This window comes from Egretta garzetta, unplaced genomic scaffold (assembly GCF_000687185.1).
Source record: "Egretta garzetta isolate BGI_Z169 unplaced genomic scaffold, ASM68718v1 scaffold210, whole genome shotgun sequence".
In the NCBI taxonomy this organism is placed as follows: domain Eukaryota; kingdom Metazoa; phylum Chordata; class Aves; order Pelecaniformes; family Ardeidae; genus Egretta; species Egretta garzetta.
In genome coordinates this window covers 669,618-693,561 of record NW_009258218.1, presented here as the reverse complement: position 1 = coordinate 693,561, position 23,944 = coordinate 669,618, and the positions used below count along the sequence as shown (strand labels likewise).

The window sequence follows — 23,944 nt, the reverse complement described above, 5'->3', positions numbered from 1 at the left end:
ATAGCTGGTACAGGGAGTTGGTAAATCCTTTTGAAAATGAAGAATAGAATTATCTATATCTACAACTATCATTGTACTGGAAAAGCTGTCAAGTAGGTTGTCTTTCTAGCCTTAAAAACAGAGATATAGTAAACCAGGAAAAGGAGGACAGGCTCACAAGACTACATTTTTTCACCTAATAGAATCTTATAGGGTACTACAAGGTTTTGATTTCTAGATCTAAATGTTCTAATAGACCTTGAGTGCACTGACAATGCAGGGTTTTGTTTGCTGAACTCAAAATACATGAATTTGACATTCTGAATGGCTCTAAAATATATCTATTTCATCGTTGTGCAAGTCACTATATACAGTGCTAAGAAGTCAATTTAAAGCAGGTTTCTCAATAAAGAAAAAGAAAAGTTGCTTCATTTGAGGTAAAAATAACTGAATAGCAAAAGGAAAGGCTCTCAAAGGAGAAGATGCAAAGTCTTGTTGATCTTACTCAATAATAGGATCAAAAGAAATGACAAAGTATTTTTCTGAGTACTTACATCAGGTTTTTTTAATTGTTTCATTATTCTTCATCATCCCTGTGTAGAAAGGAGCAGGAAAATAGCTACATCCAGGTTTCCCAAAGGGACCCAAGAGGAATTCAGTACTTTGTTCACACTTGTTTGGAAATTATGGGACTCTACATTTCTTCATATACATCAGCATAAATAGAACAGTTGATCCCAGGTCAGCATGCCAGCATGCTAACTAATCTGCAGGTATAGAAGGAGCATGCATCATATCACTTCCGCTTGCAGACTCTTGGAAGCTGAATCTGGTCTGAGCCCTTCTGGTTGTTGGAGCTCTTTGGAGAATATGCCATTTATCCTAGAGCAGGTTTCCAACATTTTCAGATTTTGTGTGCAGAAACCTTTGGAAATGCTTGTAACTTTTTCTTCAGAGATGTGTCTAATTGTCTCTTATTCTTCTGTTCCCTGCCCCATGTGGGCTGCCAGGTTGGACACCCTTACACACCACTGGTACTGCACCAGGGACTGCTGGCTCGCGTGCCAGCAGGTTTCTGGGAACGGCCAGTACCATAGTGCCCCCTCTCCCTTTGTGGCTTTAAGAGCCATTAAGTGGACTTTAAGAGCCATTTGAAATAAGTACCCAAGGCAGGATTTATACTTTTGCTGACATGTTTGACAGTCATCTACATCTGCGTTTCACTCTTCTCGTCTTCTAGCTCATGCAAACCCAGTCATTTTCAAGTTCCAAGCACAATGTGCTGTGCCGGTGTCAGAAAACAGTTTATACAAATGGATGAACTGTGCTCACATCTGATTCCTAAATGTGAATAATGAATTCTAATTCCGTTTTTTTTTTTTTTTTTTTTTTAGTTTAGCTTCTTGTTTTGATACAGAATAATAATTACTCATGAGAGCTAAACAAAACTGCACATACTTATTTGAAATGGTGCTGCTGGTGTCCTGATTGTATTTAACAGTATGCAATAAATCTGGTAAAACAGAATTGCAGTCTTTATGTATTTAAGAAGAAAAAAGTGTAATCTCTGCCTGCTGTCATGACAAACTAAGCAATTTACTAGCATTTATATCCAGTTTTATTTTTCTGTAGAATCTGTTAATGAACTTCAACATGCAGGTCCCATCACCCATTTAAAATGTGTCTGTGAGTTAATTACCTGGTAATACAGCTCTCCTACTGCAAAATATCTAAAGATTGTTAGAGATGGAATTTTTTATTTTCTTCAAATATCTCATCTGTCATCATGAACAATAAGCTTTTACCTTTAGCTAACTGAAGGCAAGCTACATTTTTGTCTTGGCTCTTCTTCATGATGGGAGTGCCCTGCCTGCACATTCTGGTACTCTGCAGGATAGAGATTTTAACCATGAATCAGAAATCGTACAGTAGGTGTAAGACATGAAATAAAATCAATACATTTTTCTGAAGCATGTCACTGGTTAAGTGACAAAAAATATTCTGGTAGTCACTGAAAAAGAAAAGTCAAAGGTACATTTGAACCTGTCAGTTCAACACATTCCTGTTATCCCTTTAGGGGATATCATACAACTTGACACCAACATTTAAGCTTTGAAAATTATGAGCTCATCTATTTCAAATGGGATGTCACATGTTCCCAAGCCTTTGCCATTACTTATAATGGAAGACAGGATGATCACTTTTGTCACATATTGATAGTGAATAAGATCTTTCTTTTTTCTTTTCTTTTTTTCTTGTTTCAGAATGAAGAACAAATTTTGGTATTTTGAATTTGGCACTTCGGAAACTTTCTCAGCCACCTGTAAGAAGCTGCATGAATCTGTAGAAATAGAAGTAAGAAACTAATTGTTGCCTTCTCCTTGAAATGTCACTAGTTTGGCTGAAATGCAGGGAGCAAGGGTGCAGAGTGCCTGAATCCAACAAGGCAAAGCAGTGCACATCCTTTCGACCCTATATTCCAAAATATTATTTTTATCGTGTCTATTTGTAGTACAGCCCTGCACACTGGAACAAAGTTCAGTTTGATGATTAGTGAAGTCTTAATACAGTAGACGAGGTCAAGAGGTGAAATATAACATTAGAAATCAATAGGGAGTGTGGCTAGGTCAGATGGAAAAATGAAAGACTGTTGGAGGGAGTGAGAGCTGCTGCAGGATTAAAATAAAAAAAAAAAATCTTATTATTTCTAGGTCCCAAGTTTTTATAACCTTTAAAACTCAATTCCCTAAAATTGTACTTACTTTCCTGAATAAAGGTTAAAGAATATATATTTTTTGGAATCATTCCCCTTCATTAAATAGCTTTTCTCTCTGCACAAGGGGTCATCTTTCCATTATACATTGAACATTAACTGAAAAGACACAGGGTAGTTACAGACAAAATAGGAATTTAAAATAATGTGCCACTGCTACTTTGATGGCTGATAGAATAAGTGGCTACATTACATAAACTGTTTGGGGCACTGATACTTATAAATAAATAAATGAAAAAATGTGAAATGATTGAAAGTACAAACCTGAGAATTTAAGTTAAATAATGAAATCATTTCTCAAGAGGATTATGGTGCTTTTCCTTTCCAGTAGTAATAAGAAACTGCACATGTCAATGGAGTGTTTGTATAGTAGCATGAGGCACTCACAGCGGTATGGTGAGAGCTATGGGAGGCTGGTCAAAGCCTGAAAGGTGCAGGCTGAAATCATCTGAAGGGACCATGGACCTGATAGTGTAACAGTAACAAAGAATACTGAGGCTGAAACTTTTAAGACCTGTGGTGCCAGACTTGCCTCTTATGCTGTTATGTTTCTTTTTAAAGTGCAAACATGCTCCATATATTAGATTAAAAATAAATAAATAAATAAACAATCAAACCAAAACCCCAGAGAAACAAACCAAAAAAAAAAAAAAAAAACCCACCTTGCTTCCCAATACAGCGCTTCACCCACTTGGGTTTAAGTACATGTAGCCTGAAAAATATTTGATTAGTTTTTTGGGATAAATGCTTACCTGATTTGATTTGATCTTAATATACTGCAAGTTAAATGTGCCTCTTGATTAAATACAAACTGAAGAGCAGGCTTTCCCAAGAAAATATTTCTATCCGGCAAAAATGTTACATAGCCTGTAAGATGTGATGATCTTAAACCATCTAATTGTAACCGTTGAAAAGGTGATGAAATGTTACAATCCCAAAGCAAACAAATATGCATACAAGTTTGTGATGCTGCTGATACCAGTTGTATATTTATTACCAATTTCTATCAATAACACTATTATTACCAATGAAGTATTACATTCCCAGTATATGAGACGTGTTTGTTAATATTTACTTCACCTATCCCAGTCATTATCATTAGTCCTACAATTAGGAACAAAAATCATAGGGGAAATAGTTTCCAAAATGTTTACACAAGAAGTGTTAGGATGTATTTACAGATTTATTTACAATGAGTAAATTACATTTAAATGAACAATGCTTGCCAATATGCTTGTATCTAATGTTTCTTGTTTGTATGTTATAAACACTTGGGAGTAGCACTGTTTTCATCTGATTTTTAACCTGCTGCCCCTTGCTTGGGGATGTTGCTGTAAATGAGAGCTTGGTGTATGATACTACATTTTACTCCAAATAAAATGCATAGTTTGCTCTACAGCCAAATTTTGATTGAACAAAGGCCATGAAGATTAAGGTTCTGTATCTCTGAGCTGGGAGGCAGCAATCAAACATTCTATGGGCAGACCCTATATTTGATTTGTAACCTAATTAAGCTTGGCTTTCCTGATATACATTCATGTCTCATGTTCCGTATATTTTCTTCTGTGTGAGATGCAGAAAAAAGTTTGGACACTAAATTCCTATGTTACCCATGATAAGATGTGTTTTTATTTCAAAATTGGGATCCAAGAAGTTGATGAGAGAAACATATGTTCTAAAGGGAAAAAAAAACACAGGGTAAAATTAAGTTTTTATTTTTAATAATAATGTGTCAGTAAATGACGCTTAAGAATTTACAGTTTAGAGCACGCATACTTTATTTCCACTTCAGAAAAAAAAGAAAGATGTGTGAAGGGTATTTAATGAGAGCAGGCATAGATACAGTGTAAGGGAAGATGGCACGGTCCATACCTGCAGCGCCGTAAAAGCATTGCGGTACCAGAGGAAGCCTACTATGCCACCTGGTATTGATGGGGGGGGACGACAAGGAGTTCAAACAGTCATGTAGTCTTGCATGATACTGGTTACATAGCAAAGCCTTCATCTCAGCTGTTTTCAGGCATGGATATGTATAACTTTGAGATGATCTGAAAAATTTTGATCTAGTGAATGAAGTCCCCTGAAAAGGGACTGAGGCCAGGAAAGAAGGTGAAAAAGAAATAGAAGTGCTAGTGTTTATTTCTAATCTAAGGAGGCACGGTCCTCATTTTAAAAGCATGCTTTTATTTTATAGCAGCATCATTGCATTATTTCAAATGAAAAAAAAAAAAAAAACCAACAAAACAACCAAACAAGAAAAGGAGCAGAACACATCTGTGTTTTGTTGCTGTAGTGTATGAATGTGTTAGGACAACGCAGAGCTGCCTGTAGCGCAAACTTCTTGTCTGTGTATGAACAAAAGAAATCCTCCTTTACTAATTCAGAAAGTTCCTCGTCACTGTGGGATTCTGAGGCCTAGTCAAATAATTGTCTTAGTGTACTACCTGCTGTGTTCAATATTGAGTGAAAATGGAAGCCAGACCCTGCACCATCCTATTTCACAATTCTTCTTTTATTTAAATAATTCCAGTCAGTTTGGGGGACGCCAGACCTTTATAAATTAACAGCAGGGAAATACCAAAGGTGTCAGATTGCATATTTATCATCTTTCTCGTGTAATACTTAAATATGTATTAAGAAGTGACTGACATAAATTAGGCAGATTTCAGAAGCCACAGGCCGTGGCTTGTAGAGGACCCCCTTCTGCTTGACATTTCATCCTTGTCAAAGATCAAATTATTTTAATTTAGGCTGCAAATTATAAGGAATGAAGACTTCTTTGTGGGAATTCCCTGTGGTAATCTGACTTTTGTTGTTACTGCTGCTTGTCAGTGTGCAAAAGATATAATATGCATGCAAATAAGGTTAAAAAATATGTACTATCTAATTATCCAGCCAGTACATTCCACTTGAAGACAGTGGGAGGCCTGACACACAGTATGTGTTTGATTCATTGAGGCCTGCAGGGTATTTACACAAGATTACTTTTAATTATGAAATTAATATCTGTTTATCTAGAATGTATAGCAGTAAGTGAGCATACACATGAGCAGAATTTTTAGTAAAATAAATCATCTTTATATTTAATACATATAAAATATAGGGGGGAACCGCAAATTTGCTTCCAGAATAACAGTGAAGACCCATGTCTTTTTTCTTGTAAGAAAAGTGTGATAAAAAAGTTACACTTTCAATTACAGTAGTTGCCACAACTGCCAACTCACTTCCAGATATGTCTTTTGACTTTAAAGGTTTCCCTATATGAATATAGTCCACAGGTTTAAAATTTAATTCTTGAAGAGCAAATATGAAATGGAAACCTTAATGTTGAAATCGTTCTCTCTCCAGATTTACACTCTTCTTAGAAGAATTAAGAAGATGCAGAGTATGCATTGTAATACAGTTCTGTTTCACGATCTCAGAAAGTTTCAGGGTAAACAAATAATTTTGTGCAGTTATTTTTGAGTTGTACTTTCCTTTTCTTCTTGAAAGCTGTGATAAAGGTTTAGGCAGAGAGGAAAAAGTGCCAGTGACCCACAGAGCAGCAAGCTGCAAGATGTCAGTGGACTATTACTGAAGCATGGTTAATTATTTTTCCAGTTTTCTTCCTGATTATTGTATATTGGAATTACAAAATAAGACCCTTAATCAGTTTTAAATGCATGACTGGACCCCCTGCTGGCTTGCAGAACATTGCAGGAATATGATCTAATGTTTTAAAAATACGCTGCTGTACGCTATAAGGTGCGTGTGACTTGCCAGGGTATCTATATACTCTAGCTATGTTGTGAGGCATGAAGCTAATATACCTCTAGCCAAGGTACAAGTATATAAATTCTAGGAACTTTGGCTGGTTCGGTGAATTAATAAGTAGAAACTGAATGCTTTGCCTTCCACCTGGAGGTTCAACTGTAGTTATCTGAAGTAGGGTCTTTTTTTTTTTCTTCTGTGGAGGTTCTTCAGTATTTTGCTATGTTTTATATGGGTTAAGAGCTTCCCCTGATCCTAAACCAATGTGGGTGGGGAGGAGAACTTAGCCTGAGTAAATTACAGTCTATGAAGGCTAGGTGTATCCTATCAAGCTAGGTACATCTCACCCAATGTCTGTCAGGTGAACTGCATTTGCAAATGTAGGCTTTTGCCACCTGAGAAGATGCTGCAGTTCATCAGTGAACAGGCTGGTAAGTTAAGGTCCCAGAACCATTCTTCTGGAAGTATAAATTATGGTCCCTTTGTAAGATATAGTTTGAAGCCAAATTTAGCAAAGGAATGTACACCTATGAAATGCCTCAATGTCCAGTGTTGGTGTAGGAAGCAGGAGAAATACATGCTAGTGACACAAGGTGCCCTACCAATGATTCCATCATTGAAGGGACTGTCCCAGAGACTAAGATCTCTTCTGTGTGTCCAGTAAGTCTTGGAAGGCATTTAGAGTACTGATACCTCTTCTTTAGCTCTGTATCCCATGTTTTCTTTTGGCAATGTTGCGTATTTCAGCAAACTGGCTGATGGAAGTTCTGGGATAAGAAGTACTGTAGCTGCATCTGCATTTTAATCTTACCTCTCAGTTGGAGTTTTTAGTCAGGCATAGATCTACATTAATGTGCCAGTTGTGTCTTTGGATTGAAACTAGTATCGGTGTGGTGTTCTGTGCTCTTGAGGCCCACTTAGACGCTTTTCCATGAAGCTGTATATGCTCTGTATGCAGGGACTTTTATATTCAGTTTCATGTGGAAGGGAGTCGGTTGTTATAATGACAAGCACCACTGCAAAATAGTAAGACAGGCAATTTAGCTGGAACAGGCAACAAAAACCCGCCAGTTATTGCTATAGAAATTTTTGTAGTACGAGCGTTTTTCTGCTAATAGCTGTAGTGAAGCTACAAATATATTTCACTTGGGTCAATGAATAGGTATCACATAACAAGAGGACTACCAAATGGTCCCACACTTAAGCAATCAAGAGCTGAATAGGAATCATGTTTGCCTGCTGAATGAGGATCTGTTCCTATCTCATATCTTCTTTCCAGATATATCTCTTAGGTGTAAACACTGAATAAACCATTAACAGTGTTAAGAATGATGAATTGTTGAAGAAAAAATACCTGACAGGTAGAACATTTTGATTTTTCTTTGTCTTTTACTGCTTTCTCTCTTCTCTCTTTTTTTTTTCCTTTCCATTTTCCTCCTTGCTAATCAGTGTGATGGAATTCAGCTAGACTTAACCAATATTTCTCTGGAAGGAATTGCCATTCTGAACATCCCAAGCATGCATGGTGGATCGAATCTTTGGGGAGAGACAAAGAAAAGACGTAGCCACCGTCGAACAGAAAAGAAGAGGTCAGATAAAAGAACCACTGTCACAGATGCCAAGGAATTGAAGTTTGTATGCCAAGGTAAGCTTACAGATTAATATAGGCTATCTGGCTCCATACCGCCAACTCAGTTGTATAATTGCCCTTGTGTTATATCTTGTCAAGAAAAAGGATAGGCAGTTCTTAGCTATTTCTTTTCTTGTGCATTTAGTTTTTCTGATGGGAAGCACTGGAGCAAAGGCATAAGCAAAGACGTGCTGACAGTTGCAGTCTATATACCCGCAAACCTGCCTCAGAGGGTACCTGTTAAAGCATGCTAAGCACTACAATACTTGCTACTACGATACTCGGTCTAGAAGTACTTGGAGGTTTTGGAGTTGGAAAATGCTTACTGAGCATTTATAATGCTTCTTAATGTCAGCGTGCATAAAACTTGGGGATAATCATGCCCTGTTTCTAATAAACTTTGGCCTGAGGCGGTGGAAAATTATTTCAGAGTAACAAGAGCAAGCTGTCCATACATTTTATGTTACTATACCGTGATACTGCATGCAATCCTTGAATGCTGTAGCTTGCTTGCGTGGGCGTGATCCATCCTTTCAGGGCTCATGTACTTTCCTGGTGATTAGGAGCATTTGCTTCATAAACTTTGACAATAATTTTTGACAAAACCTACAATAAATAGTAATCTCCATTGTACTTTGTAGAATCTGAATACTATGCATTGTAGCACTTCACTGCATATCGCAAGTTCTAGTGATTATAAAGTATTGTTCTTTTCACACTGAGGGATGAACAGACCAGACTTTGAGAATTTTTTTTTTTTCTTTTTGTGCTATGGAAAAGAGTATCTCATGCTTCTGAGTATCTTCCTGCTTCTCCTCCTTATTCAGACTGAATAAAGATCAGGACTTTAACCATCTGATGTTACTGTGATCCTTTTGGATATCCTATTTTTTACATTTCATCAGCAGTAATTTTTAAGTCACTAGTTATATCTTAGTTAATTGATATGTGTTGTAGTTTTAATCCAGCTAATTTACCTGGATGACAAAAGTTTAGGAATAAAGTAGTTTTCTATGGCTTGGTGGTTGCAGTAGGTACTAGGACTCAAAATTTCTGTGTGTTTTAGTAATTTGACATATGTTCACAGTATCTCAAAGTAACTTACCACTGCACTCTGTCAACTTCTCAGGTGCTAAGCTTCTGCACGCACTACAATTTCTGTATTACCTCCTGATATTCAAGAGGTGGAGGCAGGCTATTGGGTAGTGGACTCACCAAAATTTTTCCTTTTGTGTAGCTTCTGGACATGGGGAGACAGAACATTTCACCCTTTTGATAATAGTGAAACAAAATGTCATAATCTCTTTAATTTTTGAAGTCATGTCTGTATTTGATACATACGTAACAGTGATTTCAAACTACTGACTATTTTTGGTGTATTCGAAGGGCATTGTTATACTCCATTTCCATTTTACTGGACACGAAAAAATAAAATAATAATAAAAATATTAAAGGCTGAACAGAAGATCCTACATTATCTGTCAAATTGTTCATAATGCAAACAGTAAGCACCTTACTTTAGAAAAACTAGTCTCATGACTTCGTTTCTAATCACTTCATATGCACTGTGAATGGAAATAACTTCAACCAAAAGGCAATTTCAAAGCAGAGATTGACTTCTCAGTATTGTAAGCTAAAGCACCTCTGTCTCATCACTGAGTACATGCATAGTATTATTGGTTGCATCTGCAGTAGCATTTTAGTGCTTAACAGGAGAACACTTCTTGGTTTTCCCAGTTGTCCATGTTTATTGCATTCTATTTTGCAACACTGAGCAGTCTTGAGCATGCAGACTGGATTCCTTTCAAATGGGGATGGGGTGGGAACATGCTCTGACTGCAAATGGGTTTTCAGTCCATGGAACCAGGTTAAAACAGCTCATAGTAAAACTCCAAAATGACTGTGATGTTAACATTTGAGAACCAACTGATTTGCTCCATGGATCCACTCCTATTTTATACTGCAAAGAATAGCCACTTAATTCTGCTAGCTAAAATAGGTTCTCAGGTTAGAGTGTGCTTCTTCATCTCAGCATTCAAGATTGTTGCTGAATAATGGAATTCAATCAATTTTATGTCTAGGCTTCTCAAATAGTTTTGATAAATCTAAATCTACCCACTGTGTAAATAACAGACTGCCTGTCACTTCTAAAGCACCATGATTCCTTCACTAGCTTTGTACAAGCAAATCTGAGAACCCGATATTGTCTGGCTGATTGTTTTCCTAGGGACATTTGGATTGTACCCTTTACTTTGAAGAAAACATTTTACAAAATGTTAATGCGTGGTGCAGAGGTAGGTATTGCTGTATTGAGAACCATGGTAAATACATACCTGCTTGTTAACTTCTGATTGTTTACTTACTTATTCTGAATAAATATCCTTTCAGTTCTCTTTATGTCCAAATAAACCATCTCATCACTTGACAACTAAACACTGCAGGAGATTACTGTCTAGGAGACAGTAATCAAACATCCTCATTTTTGCATATTGATATATGTATCAGGTTTTGGTGTTGGGATTTGTGTTTTGCTTTTTTTTTGTTAAAAATCTTCTCTTCTTATATGGGACTTCTGAGTGGCATGCATATTTAGCTTTAGTCTTTTCAATTGCAGTGCAACTGTAGGTTTTTTTTAACTGTATATGAATCTGTATTCTTGTTGTCTCTCTGCTTTTATGGTTTTATAACTTGACCATAAAAACATTAATTGAAGTTTAGTATTCAAGATCTGAGCCCTTAAATGGGATATTTGCATGGACTAGTGAAAGCTGTCTCCTCACTCTGGGTAGTTTGTTGCCCTGAGAGTGTTGCATTGCTCCTCTCAGAACAGCCCCAGGAGGACTTTGAGAACTTCCAAAGAAGAAAAGCCTGTGAGGTCCTGCTGCTGTCCTCCCCCTGCTCTTGGGTGTATCACCTAACACAAGCCATGTACGTGCAACACAATCATCACTGCAGAAAAAAACGGTCAAAGTTCTGCCAAATCTTTTTTTCTTTTCTACCTGTACAATTCAGGGAAAGTATATTCCCCTGAGCCTATTCCCCTCTTTTTTTCCCTATTTACTGTTGACACCTGTTGATGCAAAAAGGCTTGTATTTTCTTTGCCCTTCCTGTTATCCACCTCTGCATACTCAATGGCCAGACCACAATTTGGACTTTAAGTAATCAAATGGACACCTGCTTGGAAAAGAATCTGATTATATGCTCATAGTCTGAAAACATATATTGAAATGTAGTGATTTAAGAAGTGCACTATTTAAATACATTCGCTCGTTATCTCATTAGGAGTTGTGCATGTACGCTAAAGAGCAAAATTTGGCACTGACAGCATGTCTCTCTGTATATCATATATTTCCATCTAACTAGTAACTGGCTTTGATATTTTCATATAAAACATGTATGAAAATACATTTGTCTGATTAACTTATAACACATAGGAAGGCAAACCTTATTTAACTGTATTGTACTAAGTATTATCTAAGTATATCCTCTTTGTTAATGGAAAAAAAATACTACAGTTTTCATATCAGCTCCTGTCCAGAAGTATAGACGGTCTTTCAACAAATGTTATTAGGGTAAAAATCAGATTTTTTTTTTTCTAATTTACATTCATTTTAATTTATCTATCATTTCTATTGTACAAAATCAATGCATTAGGAAAAAATATAACTACAGATATATGTGACAATTTGTGAAAGTAGATGATTTAATTAGTAGTTTGACGTTATGAATCTGACACTTGCAATGTTTCCATTTGTTGTTTTGTTTTAAAATCTTCTAGTATGTACATATCTAGGATATATCTATCCACAATCAATTTTTTTCTAAGTACAGATTTTAGATGTAACTGTGAACTCTCCTTGAACATTGTTTGGACAGGATTTTTGTTTGGATATACACAGATACTGATAAATGCCAAAAATCAGTGCTTTAAAAAGATGAACATACTGCATAGAAACTAAAGTATGAGTTGAGAAACATAAATGTAAATAACTGATCTACTTGTTGTTTGGAAACTACATCCAAAACATAAGTTGAATCATGACAACATATCTTACACGAAATATATACCACTTCTGTTAAGTGTTAAACAGCAAAATTTTCTTCCTCACAGAGATGCTAACTAAAATTTTCAAACCTTTTGTGACAAAAAGGAAATAATTCTTTTGAAAATCTCTCTAGTAAATGCTGAGTGGAGTAGGATTCCTTTAGGGTGGATGTTGTTACGCATTGATTTGCTTTCATTGCTGAAGTTCATTTAGAGCCCTGTCCTGAAATGGAATCTCATTTAAAGTTTAAAGTCTCTTAAGACTTTATTGCAAACACATACATAACTTGTTTTTGCAAGAGTAGTTCCAGTCACTTCAGTGGACTTATTCCTGAAGACAGTATCTGTGAACTATTGATGGGTGAAACCTTTAGACTGTAAATATTTCAGTGCAATGCTTTCTTCCTATCTATCTTTTGCGTCACCAGGCACACTGATACTTAACCAAGTATTTATCAAGTTGATCTGCACAGCTTGTTAGAGGAGCTGCAGTGCGCTATTACTCAGCAACACGCCAGACGAATAGACTAATTCAAGACAATGTGCATTCATGTCACAGAACCTAGGCATAAACCAAGCTTACCAATATGATTCAATAACTCCATGTGGAAATCTCTGATAATAACTGCATTATGACTTTCTGAATGGAAATGCAGAAGTTTTGGAAAGGGAATAATGTGTATACAGGCAGTTCACTACAGTTAAAAGTAAGGGACATGCAGAGACTCTAAAAGCCTTAAAACACTTCAAAATATCTATGCATAGTAAGAGAGGAGAAAATGCCTTTCTTATTAGGTGTCAAATTCCACAGGGGAGGGGGAGAATCTCATCCCAAGTTTCCCTAGAGCCAGGGGATTTCTGACAAGAGTTCTCTAAACAACTTACAAACTTTGTGGGCTAGCAGACTAATTTAATTTAAGGAGGTCTTTCATAATGTATGCTCTGGCCAGATGACTTCTCTTTACATTCTCCACATGTAAAATTTTGACACGTTATGAATTTTGATATGTCTGAATATGAATTAATTTTGTAAGTTGAAGAAGTTAGAAACTGTGTTCTATATACACAGTATATATATTATATACACTGAATATACACAGTGTATATTCAGTATTGGTAGACTTTAGGTTGTTTATGGTATGATACAAGTCGTGTACAATGAACTCTCTATAATAATGTCTTTATTAAATGCTATGGATAATGTAATGGCTAGGTAAGGTAACAGCCCCTATTTTGTATCTTATTTAGACAGTTTGGGGCAACATAACCATTAACACATTATCACAGAGAAAAATAACTATAGCTATTTCGTAGCTGGTCTATGTTAAGACATTTAACTTATAGAAATAATGTTGTTTAGACAAAGTATCTAAGTAAAATAATTTAATTGCTGCCTCGACAATCCTAACCAGGTGGTTTTGTGCACCAACGTATATAGTTTTATGAACCAAGTTCTACCAATTTTAGTAATCGGGGTTGTAGGTTGTTTGTGTTACTTCAGTGAAAGAAATCAAAAGGTAAATTAACTTAAGTTGATCACAATATCTGTTTGGGGTAATACATTTCATATTCGGAATTCAAGGAAGCAGAAATATGTCTAATGAAAACCAGCGACTAAATCAGTTAAACGTCAAAGCAAATAATAATTACACACTGTTCTGAGCTAGGCTCAAACTCCCTAGAATAGATAACAGGGATGTATAAACACCTTCTTGCATTTGAGACAGCTTGCAAATCATTTATGGTCCTTTCTCAGGAAGTCTCTACACAAGCTAACGTATACATCTCTGTCCGAAACACAGATGCAAGCAGGGCATATATGTTGGAAATACCTTGCTGGATAATATACATTAAGGTTTATATTTCTGTAAAAAAATGTGAACCTGATAAAAGAGGAAGCACCAAAGACAGAAATAGAAAATATGTTGATGCATTTCTTAGAAAAAGTGAAGAGAAAGACAGCTTTCTCAGCCAAATTCTGACAATAAAACTGTTAGATAAGCAAAGACACTGCCTTCTGTTCAAGACTTCCTACGTTTAAGGAAAAAGATCTTTTGTAATGGTAAGGAAGAAGTATGAAGAATGAAAATCTAACATTGGTGTTCTTTTCCTGATGAAAACAACCCAAGAAGACCTGCAACTTGTCTAACAGATCGGAAAAAAGAAGAAACCAATTTTCCCTAATGAGTAGTAAAATAAGTTAAATTTAAAAGGCAGATAGTGTGTCTCAGTTCCCAAAAAAAAGGTAAAAAGGAAGGAGGATCCATATGTGTCCTTGTCTGCCTGTTTAAATAGGACTAAACACTGGTGATATATGTATAGGGTCAAAGTATTAAGTGTGTGAAGTTCAGGAGAAGAGTCCAGTATTATTTCAATGTAAACTACTATAAAACCCATGTGGAACTTATTTCTAGGGTGTAAATTTAGGAAACCTGCACATGATGAGTTAGAGTGTTACATGAATTTAAAACACTTTGAATGTTTGGCTCACAAATCCACTTCATTTAGTTATATACCTGAATTTCTTTACTTGGAAAATAACACAAAATTATCCTTGCATGAAGTTTTCATTTCTTTCCTAAATTGTGTTTAATTGCTCTGAACATAGCAGCATTTTTTCATGGGTTTTGGCACTTTATTTTCCGTCCTTGATTGAAAGTAGGAAGGCAGAGAAATCCCCTAAATAAATAGCAAAGTTAACCCTTCTAATCCAGATGCTTCTTCAAAGTTTAAACATTAGGAAAAAAAAAAAAATCCTTAATTTATTCAGGGTTTGTTTTTTTTTTTATTTCCTTTATCTTAAAGCACAAATTGAAGCTTTAACCTAAACTTCACATATTTCTGTGTAGTTTGGACTGCCTTATTTTGTCACCTTTAAAAAATCTTTATGGTGTGCTGAATATCTCATTTCCTTTGTGTGCATTTGTGTTGCAGCACTCAGCCATTGTGCCTTGCCTCTTCTATCTGCTGAACAGCAGTAATTGGCCACCGCACCAGGTGTTTTGCTCCACGTCTCAAGTAAGAACTCAATAGGCAGTGGGAGCTGCTGTCTCACCAAGAGCAGCTGCATGGTATAGCTCATCAGTGTGCGAGGTGTTGATCTCTGGCTTTGGTGAGGCTGCAAATTCAACAAGGGCAAGGAACCCTTGCCAGTTTGCCCCTTTTGGAAGTACCTGGTCCTGCAAATCCAAGACCTGCCTAAGGCAGAGTGCAACCAAGACGTTCCTTCTACTGATATAGTAGTTCCCAGATTTCGGTCATTCCTCTAGAAGCTGGGGAGGAGTGTGCTTCATATTGTGATGTGCTACCGCTAATCAGTGGTATCTTATCTCTGTGGAAGCAGTGATTTTGGGGTGGGAGGAAGGAGTGTCACGGTTTTTCCACATTAATAAATTCCCACTTTTCTTTTACTTTAAGCAATGGGTTGTGAGTTTAGACACAGTGTAAAGAAAGGTGCAGAGGTACTCAACATGACAAAGTGATGGCACTGATAATTTTACTAACTCATAACCTAGATTTTGGATGACTTCATGAGGGATGGGTTGGTATTCAAATGCCTTTGTCTGAGCTACTGAAGATTTTGTGGCTTTAGCTCCTTATTTTCACCTCATGTGTGCATTCACTGGAATGACAGGGGTGAATGGTACTCTCCTATGAGGACAGGCTGAGGGAGTTGGGCTTGTTCAGCCTGGAGAAGAGAAGGCTGCGGGGAGACCTGATTATGGCCTTTCAGTACCTAAAGGGGGCCTATAGGAAAGATGGGGAAAATCTTTTTAGTAGGGACAGCTGTGACAAGACAAGGGGTAATGGTTTTAAACTAAACTAGGGTAGGTTTAGACTAGATATAAGGAAGAAATTCTTTACAATGAGGGTGGTGAAACACTGGAACAGGTTGCCCAGAGAGGTGGTGGAGGCCCCATCCCTGGAAACATTCAAGGCCAGGTTGGACGGGGCTCTGAGCAGCCTGATCTGGTTAGCGGTGTCCCTGCTCCTGCAGGGGGGTTGGACTAGATGACCTCTAGGGGTCCCTTCCAACCCAAAACATTCTATGATTCTATGATTTGTACTAGGCACTTAGTTAAATTGTGCATTGCGCGCATTAGTTTGTAAGATCTGAAAGGCAAATATTCATTTTACCAAGCTGTTAAAGATAGCACAGTTTTCCTAGTAGGAGAATGTGGGCTGGGCAGTTGTGACTTGGTTAGGCTAGTAAAAAAAGCCTTTTCCCCTCTTTTGCCCCTCCTGGCAGCAAATGTTAAGGGCACACTCTTTTCTTCTAGATACTTTTATCACTCAAGAGGTGCTCTGCTCAGCAGGAGCCTTAGTCATACCAGTAGGCCCATCAGCCTGGGGGATGGAGTCCATAATTCATAACACAGTTTGAATCTTTTAGAAACATAAATACAATTCCTTGTTGCTGTGAAATACTGATTTTATTGTTATTAGAAAGTAGTAGGACCTTGAAAAATGGCTTGATAGTCTGATTTGGTTTTATATTTATAAAGCATGTATATATGTTTCTGTGCAATATAGATCATAGTAGAAAAACAATTTCCTTTTATTTACAAGGCAGTTGAGATTGTCATTGTATTATACCTTTTGGTGCACAGAATGTTCATTTTCTTTCAAATGTTATTCATCGAAAGAGGATAATTATGGTGTATTTCACAGACTGCCAGAAGGAAAATGTATCTTTGAAAAGTTTCATTTCCCTTAAGTTGCTCATTTTCTATAGGAAGACAGAGCTATTAAGTAACATACCCATGACAAAGATTGATTAAAATGGCATAAAGGACTATCTTATCTCTAAGTACAGGGATTTACACGTATAACTCCTATGACATTAAATGCAGTAGGTGAAATTAACTCTAGCTATCATATAAAAAAAGCCCTAGTAAATTGGTTTGTACAGAGAACAAGGTGAGGGTGGGAGAGATGGCACATTAAGTAGCAAGCGAGAAGTATTGTTTTAGGGTACACCTACAATGTAGCATGCAAATAAACAAACCAAGTTCTGTGCCAGCAGCATTAGTGCAATATTCTGCTGGGACTTGCTTTGGCTGCTAGATAGTGGAAACATCACCTTGCCCATGTGGCTAAGCTTCTTGTAGTCAGTCAGCTCCTGGGTCTGTCTCACGTGGAACAAGGGATATGCCCTTATGTACACCTTCTGCAGGTCCTATGGCATACCTCAACTCCGGTGTCTGCAGAAGGCTCATATGACCTGTTCCACAGTACTCCCAGTGCTTAATGCTGCTTTGCTGGGAGCCTTGGTGAGTCTTACACCTTATGAACCCAGGTAAATGTATGACAGCCATTAGTTAAGATGTGGCAAACAATAAGTGATGTGAATGGACTATCCAAAGATTTTGTTGGTTGTTGGGTTTTTTTTTCCCCGCCTACTTACTGCAGAATTAGTAACAAGTACCATTTTTCTTTTTTTTTCTTTTTTTTTTCTTTTTTATTTTTCTTCCCCATTTCTTGTACTGAATGCAACAGCTTTCCTGGTATCTATCTGTGATAAGACTTTCATTTGAAAATACACCTTGCAGGATGTAAAGCTCTATAATAATTAGTTCTTTTGTACATGACAGTCAAAGCTAAAGTTTGCCCTTCCTGAACTCCCTTGCGTCTTTCCTCCATGTTGGTCTTTTGTTCTGGCTATAACTTTGCTACCATGTTTCAGGAGCTCATTCTGTGTAGAGGCAACAGTATGGTGTGGTCAGTCTGGAGTTTGCTAATACAGCAGATGAGTAGTTGTTATTTAAAATTTATCGTGCCATGTACCAAATGTGGGTATTTGTAGAAGAGCATTAGCACAGGACTTAACTCCCTTTTGGGGTAATTCTGCTGAAATTATCAGATTTATATAAATTCATAATAAATTATCATAGCTTAGGACAGAATTTCAAATTTTCTGTATATTGAAATGTGGATGAGAAAAAATTAAGTTTCAGATGAAAAAAAAAAATTAGAGTGTGTGTGTGTATATTTAAAAACAGATATGTTAATTGCCATTTTGGGATTTGTAATCACATAAATATGTGCCTTTTCCTCTACTTCAGCAAGAATTCCGTAATAAACAAGTGAATCATTTTTTTTAAACTCATTGTCAGGTATATCTTCTACATTGTATATGTATTTATGTACACATATATTTTTTTTTTTTTTTACAAAAGTATACATTCTCATATTTTTGTAGGGCTTAATTTTTTTTCTTACCACTATATGGCATGAGTAACAATTACCGCAGAAGTGTTAAACCTATCTGAGAACAGAAAGTAGCCCCATCTTAGTTATAAAATAACCACATCCTATTATGGTGCTTTGATACAGAGTTTTTCTTTAATTAACAAAGTGAAAACATCTGTTACTGTCTCAACATAGTTTTTGAGTTTCATACCAGTTTTATAATTCATGTGTTTCCCTGCTTCTGAAGTTTTTCAGATATAAATTATTTGTAAACGTTACTTTTCTTTCAAAAGCTTACAAAAAGTCAGCAATTAACTAACTACAACAGGTGTTTCCTTTCTTGGGGAAAGGAATGCATATGATTATTGTAATTTAGATTCCTGTGTGAGTTAAGGAATTGGCCTACTATTAGAAAGCATTGCAAGCACATGGAAAATGATAAAAATTAAGTAGAAAGGTTGGATGAATTTAAGACTGAGACAGTTTTAACCCCTTCAAGGCTCTCTTTTCATGCGAGTGTTGCGGGTGATTGCCACCCACCCCACCCCCCCAACATCCTAATTGTGACTTGATATGTACATATATGGTTTAGATTTTACAGTAATATTTTTCTGATGCCAAACATATGTTTTTATATTGTGACCTTTGTACAAAAAGCTGCAATAACCATTCCGCAATATTCAATTTATTTAATGGCAGACAAGTATTCCCTAGGAATGTCTGATGGCGTATTACTCAGATTGTTTGCTCATTTAACCCTGCCCCAGGTGCCTGAATCTTACATTAAAGATACAGAAATAAAAATAGAATAGCCTAGCAGATCATTTTTGGCTGCTGTAACACGTAATCATATCCTCTGATCCATTCTAGTTTTCTATTACTTGTTAATAGAAAATTTCAAGTTCCTTGAGTGTTTGCAAAAGGTGTCGGATTGACAGCAATTTGATTTTGAGTAACAACAGGAGACAGCTTCAGTTAATGTACGCATTAGTACTACTAATAAAAAAAATAAGTAAAATATTCTAAAAATATTGGTGATATGAAGAACCCAGTAACACCACAGGTTGGGTGCATATACACTTGCATTACTCACTAGAAGTAGAAGTGGAATTTACAGGAGAAAATGAGTGTTTGTGTATGAGAAAGAAAGAGGGATGCAGAAAAAGAAGCCTATATTAAAGCAAAAAATATCAGGTTCAGTCTGTTGTATTAAAAAAGCTGAATTTGTTCCATTGGGCTTGTGTTTTGTTTTTTTTTACCTCACTCTGCAGAGACTTGTATTAACCAAAGCATTCAAATATGTGTAGCTATAAATATATATTGGAATCATGCAAGGATTTTAGTAGTGCTTAATTGCTTTGCAAGGAAAGAGTTTGGTGTGGTTTTTTTTTTCCCCATAGTTGCTGTTATGATCAATTTAAAGATTTTTTTTTTTTCTTCTTTCTCCATTTGTTTTCTTAATGTAAGCACCCGTGATCTGCTAGCAAATATGCTATTAGCAGAATACTGTGTAGCAGGAGCATGTGTCCAGCCATACCAACAAAAAGCCCTGTTTGGTAGGAGCATTGTTTCAATCACATATTTAGGAAGACCAAGTGCAAGTCTGGTGATTTTGTGCACTTGGGCTGATGATAAGTCAAATTAAAGGAGAGGAGGTTCAGTCGGACCACGTCATCTCCGTGACCTGCTCTATTTTTACCTGCTGCCTTTAAATCGTAGCCTCCCTCCTGACACTGTTAAGCATTGCCAGTAAACCACCAGGTTGTTTATAAGAGCACATTGTAAAGTAGGTTGTATTGGGAAGTATGAGCTGCCCAACAAATTAATGGCATTGTGAGGTGCTGCCTGCTGGGGTGAAAATAAATTGTAAGATAATATAGGGAGACAGGTAATGGGCGCTAGCTATGCTGCACAACACTTTTCAAGCTGCTGCTGACTGTGTGCCAATAGATATGGCAATAACTGTCAACAAGATTTACAATACTTTCGCATTTACGCAGTGAGAGTAGAAAGGTTGAAAGAGTTCTATAATTTTATTTAAAGTTTAGCGCCAACTATTTGTGGACCTACTATTTCCAGGCAACAGGGTTACAAACATACTGCTTATCTTTCATACGTGTCAGTGGGAGGGTTTTTTATTATCATCGGAAGCCCGTGAAATTGGACATAAGAAAAATAGCAGTAAAGCAGAGGTATATACTTAATTGTAAAATCCAAGTAGGTACAGATTTTGCCATTTATTGTATATGTTGTGATTCCTGATAGCACTAAATCGGGCTGCCTATCTATAGCCCCAGTGGGTGGTTCCTGCAGGCAATACATTTTCTGGCTGTGCTTCTTTCCCTGATACTGAGAAGGCACAGCTTAAAGCTGCTGTGTTCGCTTTGTTGTCCCCTTGGAGATGCGTTCCATGCTGCAGAAGTCTGCAAGAGGCTAATTGAACAATTTTAAAGGTCCATTGTGCAAGGCTCAGGAGTTGTCCCATCATCCTCCGTATCAGTATTCAGACACATGTCTGTACACTTACAATATCTTTTAATAGTTGTTAACACTGCAGAGACGGTAAAATTATGGGCTTGAGCTGAATTTTTTTTTTCTGGATGGCACATCCTCAGTGTAACTTGTAAATACCTCCTATGTGTGTTATTTTATAATGAAGGTTCTGGTTACTAGTTAAATAACTTCATTGTATCAGAAAAGCTTGCTTCTGTTTTTCAGTGGCTTCAGCTGCCAACTAGTAAGAAATCTTCTTTAAAATACGAACTAGAGAAGCCATGGATTTGTAATAAATCACAATGTGACCTGTATACGTTTTTTTTTACCTGTATACTTTTTTTTTTCTTTTTGTGGGTCTAATGTACTATTGAATACAGGAAAAGAAGTTATATGTTTTAAAAAAATAGCCTTTTTAGAATGGGATAAATAATCTGAGGCTGATCAAACCAATCCTTCTATTACTTTATATGAACTGTATGAACAAATTGGCAGTTAGTGATTATTATTTATTTGTTCTGTGGTAACACCCAAAGGTCTTGGACACTAGGCGCTTTATAAACACAGATCAAATGGACATTTTCTACTTGAAGAATCAGAGAACCAAAGGATAATTTAGGTTGGAAGGGACCTCTAAAGGTCATCTAGACCAACCCTCTCTGCTCAAAGCAGGTCTAATTAGATCAGGTTGCTCAGGGGCTTGTCTAGAACTTACACTCTAAAAAGTCTAAGAATTTATGATCTAAAGTTCATTTGCTAAAATCTAAGGGTTTGGTTCTTCAATGCAAGGTTAAGAAGTCCAATTTCATACTGCCTGTATGTGACCCTAATTCAGGCAGTCACTGTGTCATTTGTTTTATTTTCAACTTATTCACTCGATCATAGACTTAGCTGACCCAACAGTCCTATCCCAGAGGCTCCTACTGCCCTCTTAGAAATACGAGTTCTCTGCTGGGGACTTGCCTTCTGGAAAGGGCCTCAGAATACTGACCCACATGCAAAAACAACTTTCTCTGCCTTTTCATTGTGTCTCAAGTTTATAAACGACCCTTTTGGGCTGCTTCAGGTGGAGTCCCAGTATGTTCATCAGTTCTCTTACAAACCTGGTTAACCCATTGATGGTCAATGTGGAGGCACATGTTGAATTGTAACTTTGCATTTAAATCCAGTTAGAGCCAACTGAACGTAGGTGTGTTCCTAAACCCATAGTATCTTCTAGAAAGCCTCCCCTCCATTTATCTGGACTCTAGATATACTTGAGAGTATAATTTTCCTTCTAAAGTGTTTCCATTTCTCCTTATTCACCTCCTACTTCATGGGGTTTTTTATTTCAGTTTTATTTTCTTCTGAGGAAGTGATTGAAAGTTTAGGACCTCTGCATCCCAAAAGGCTTACAGACCTGTAAAAATAATGGTAATAAGCTTCCTGGAGTGCAAATGGCCTCATAGTTAGATGACCTTCTACAGATAGTCAAAAGTTTCTCTAGGCTGTGCAGAAAAAAACTATTAATGACTACATTTTTTAATTTATTCAGCTAAAAATATTCTTTGCCAGTTTGGGGATGTTTAGAACCATCACCTAAGAACTGATAAAATGGATGATTAAGTCTTTAGAGCATGAAAAAGTTATGTTAGTAAGAAACAATCAGCAATTTTTGTTATAACATCGGAAATCATATTAAGATGTAGACACTTTGAGAATTACTGAGTAAGACGTAATCAGAAGACATTTAAAACATCAGAAAATAATTGCTGTGTAATTAATTTTGGGGGTGATGGAGTTGATTAATCTAGCTCTGTCTGAAGCAATTTATGAAACTATCATTTTCTACAGGTGAAAATCTGTATGGTTAGTCTCGTATACACTGACAATGCTTTTCAACTATAAAATTGCAACTCAGTTATCAAAATGTATACAGCTAGTTAATGTTTATTTTTAAATATTCTCTGCCTACAGTCCCATTTTGGTAGTGAGGCACAAAGACTTATTTCAAATATCAGTGTGATGTAGTCACACTGTATATGTGTCCAGGTTTGTAAAACTTGGTCTGATGAGTACCTAAGCTCTATCTGGGTGTAAATACTAACAAAGCAAGACAGCATACTACTATATTACTTTGCAGGAACTTGTATTTTAAAATGTAACTTGAGTTACAAGAGTCAACCTAATAGTAACATAAAAAGTAAAGGAAAATTTTCTAGGTTACAGAAGCCCACTGGAGAGGGAGGAAATGATATGTATCTGCAATGTATATTTAAAAAAAATTTTTACTGTGTTCTTTTGGGGTTTTCAAGTATATGAATTTTCTGTTTCAATTCTATCAAAAGAATTATTTGACTATAAAGAATGAAGAGGTCACTTTCATCAGACCTGTATGAAATAATTTCTCCTTGAAAGAAAGAACACTGAACATCAGATCTAGCATTGCTTGCTGAGATAATAATTTTAAAAGATATGTATTTATCGTGTTTGAAATTAAGGTCATTTGCTGATTACAGTCTTGGATGGTGACCCCTACTAAAGCATTTCATTCCATTGCTACAGGATTGTCTCAGAGTTACGGTTCTTGTACATATGAAAAACTGTTTAGTGAAAACAAATGAACAAAAAAGATTACGGTACAGCATATGAAAATCCAGAATATTTTACCCCAACTAGAAAGAACTGCAGTTATATTTCTTGCGCTTTTTTCCCCTCATACTTTAAATTATCCTTGTGGAGAAAAGAGAATGCAAACAAATGACTGACAAGGCTTTCTCATCTGGGCATCTCTTTGGCCCCACTAAAACTCTTTGGGAAAGGAGGCTAAAACAGCTTCTGTTGACCCTCCACTCTGAGCTATGGAGGCAGGTTGCCGAGGTCTGTGTGATACACAGAACATTGCTGGTCTTTCTGTCCTCAGACCATGTTCTTACTACCTCAGACATATTCTAAGTACAAAAATTTGACATCACGTACATAACTGCGTTGGTCCAGTGATAATTTTTAAATCACTTTCTACTCACATGAGTGCACCTTTCTGAAATATTGTCTGCTCTGCTAAATAATTTTAACATGTTGTGTCATGTATGCTATGTTGAA

General features: G+C 36.5%; 1 protein-coding gene across 7 annotated transcripts in view; it reads left to right on the top strand.

The window, feature by feature from the left end:
* The window catches only part of LOC104135121 (diacylglycerol kinase beta), a 324,024-nt gene that overhangs the window by 239,528 nt on the left and 60,552 nt on the right, over positions 1-23,944 (top strand). For all 7 annotated transcript variants that reach the window (XM_035903305.1, XM_035903197.1, XM_035903424.1 and 4 more), the window contains 2 exons: positions 2,244-2,334; positions 7,952-8,147. In XM_035903305.1, coding sequence (XP_035759198.1) covers positions 2,244-2,334; positions 7,952-8,147 — 287 coding nt within the window. The remainder of the gene's footprint in view (positions 1-2,243; positions 2,335-7,951; positions 8,148-23,944) is intronic.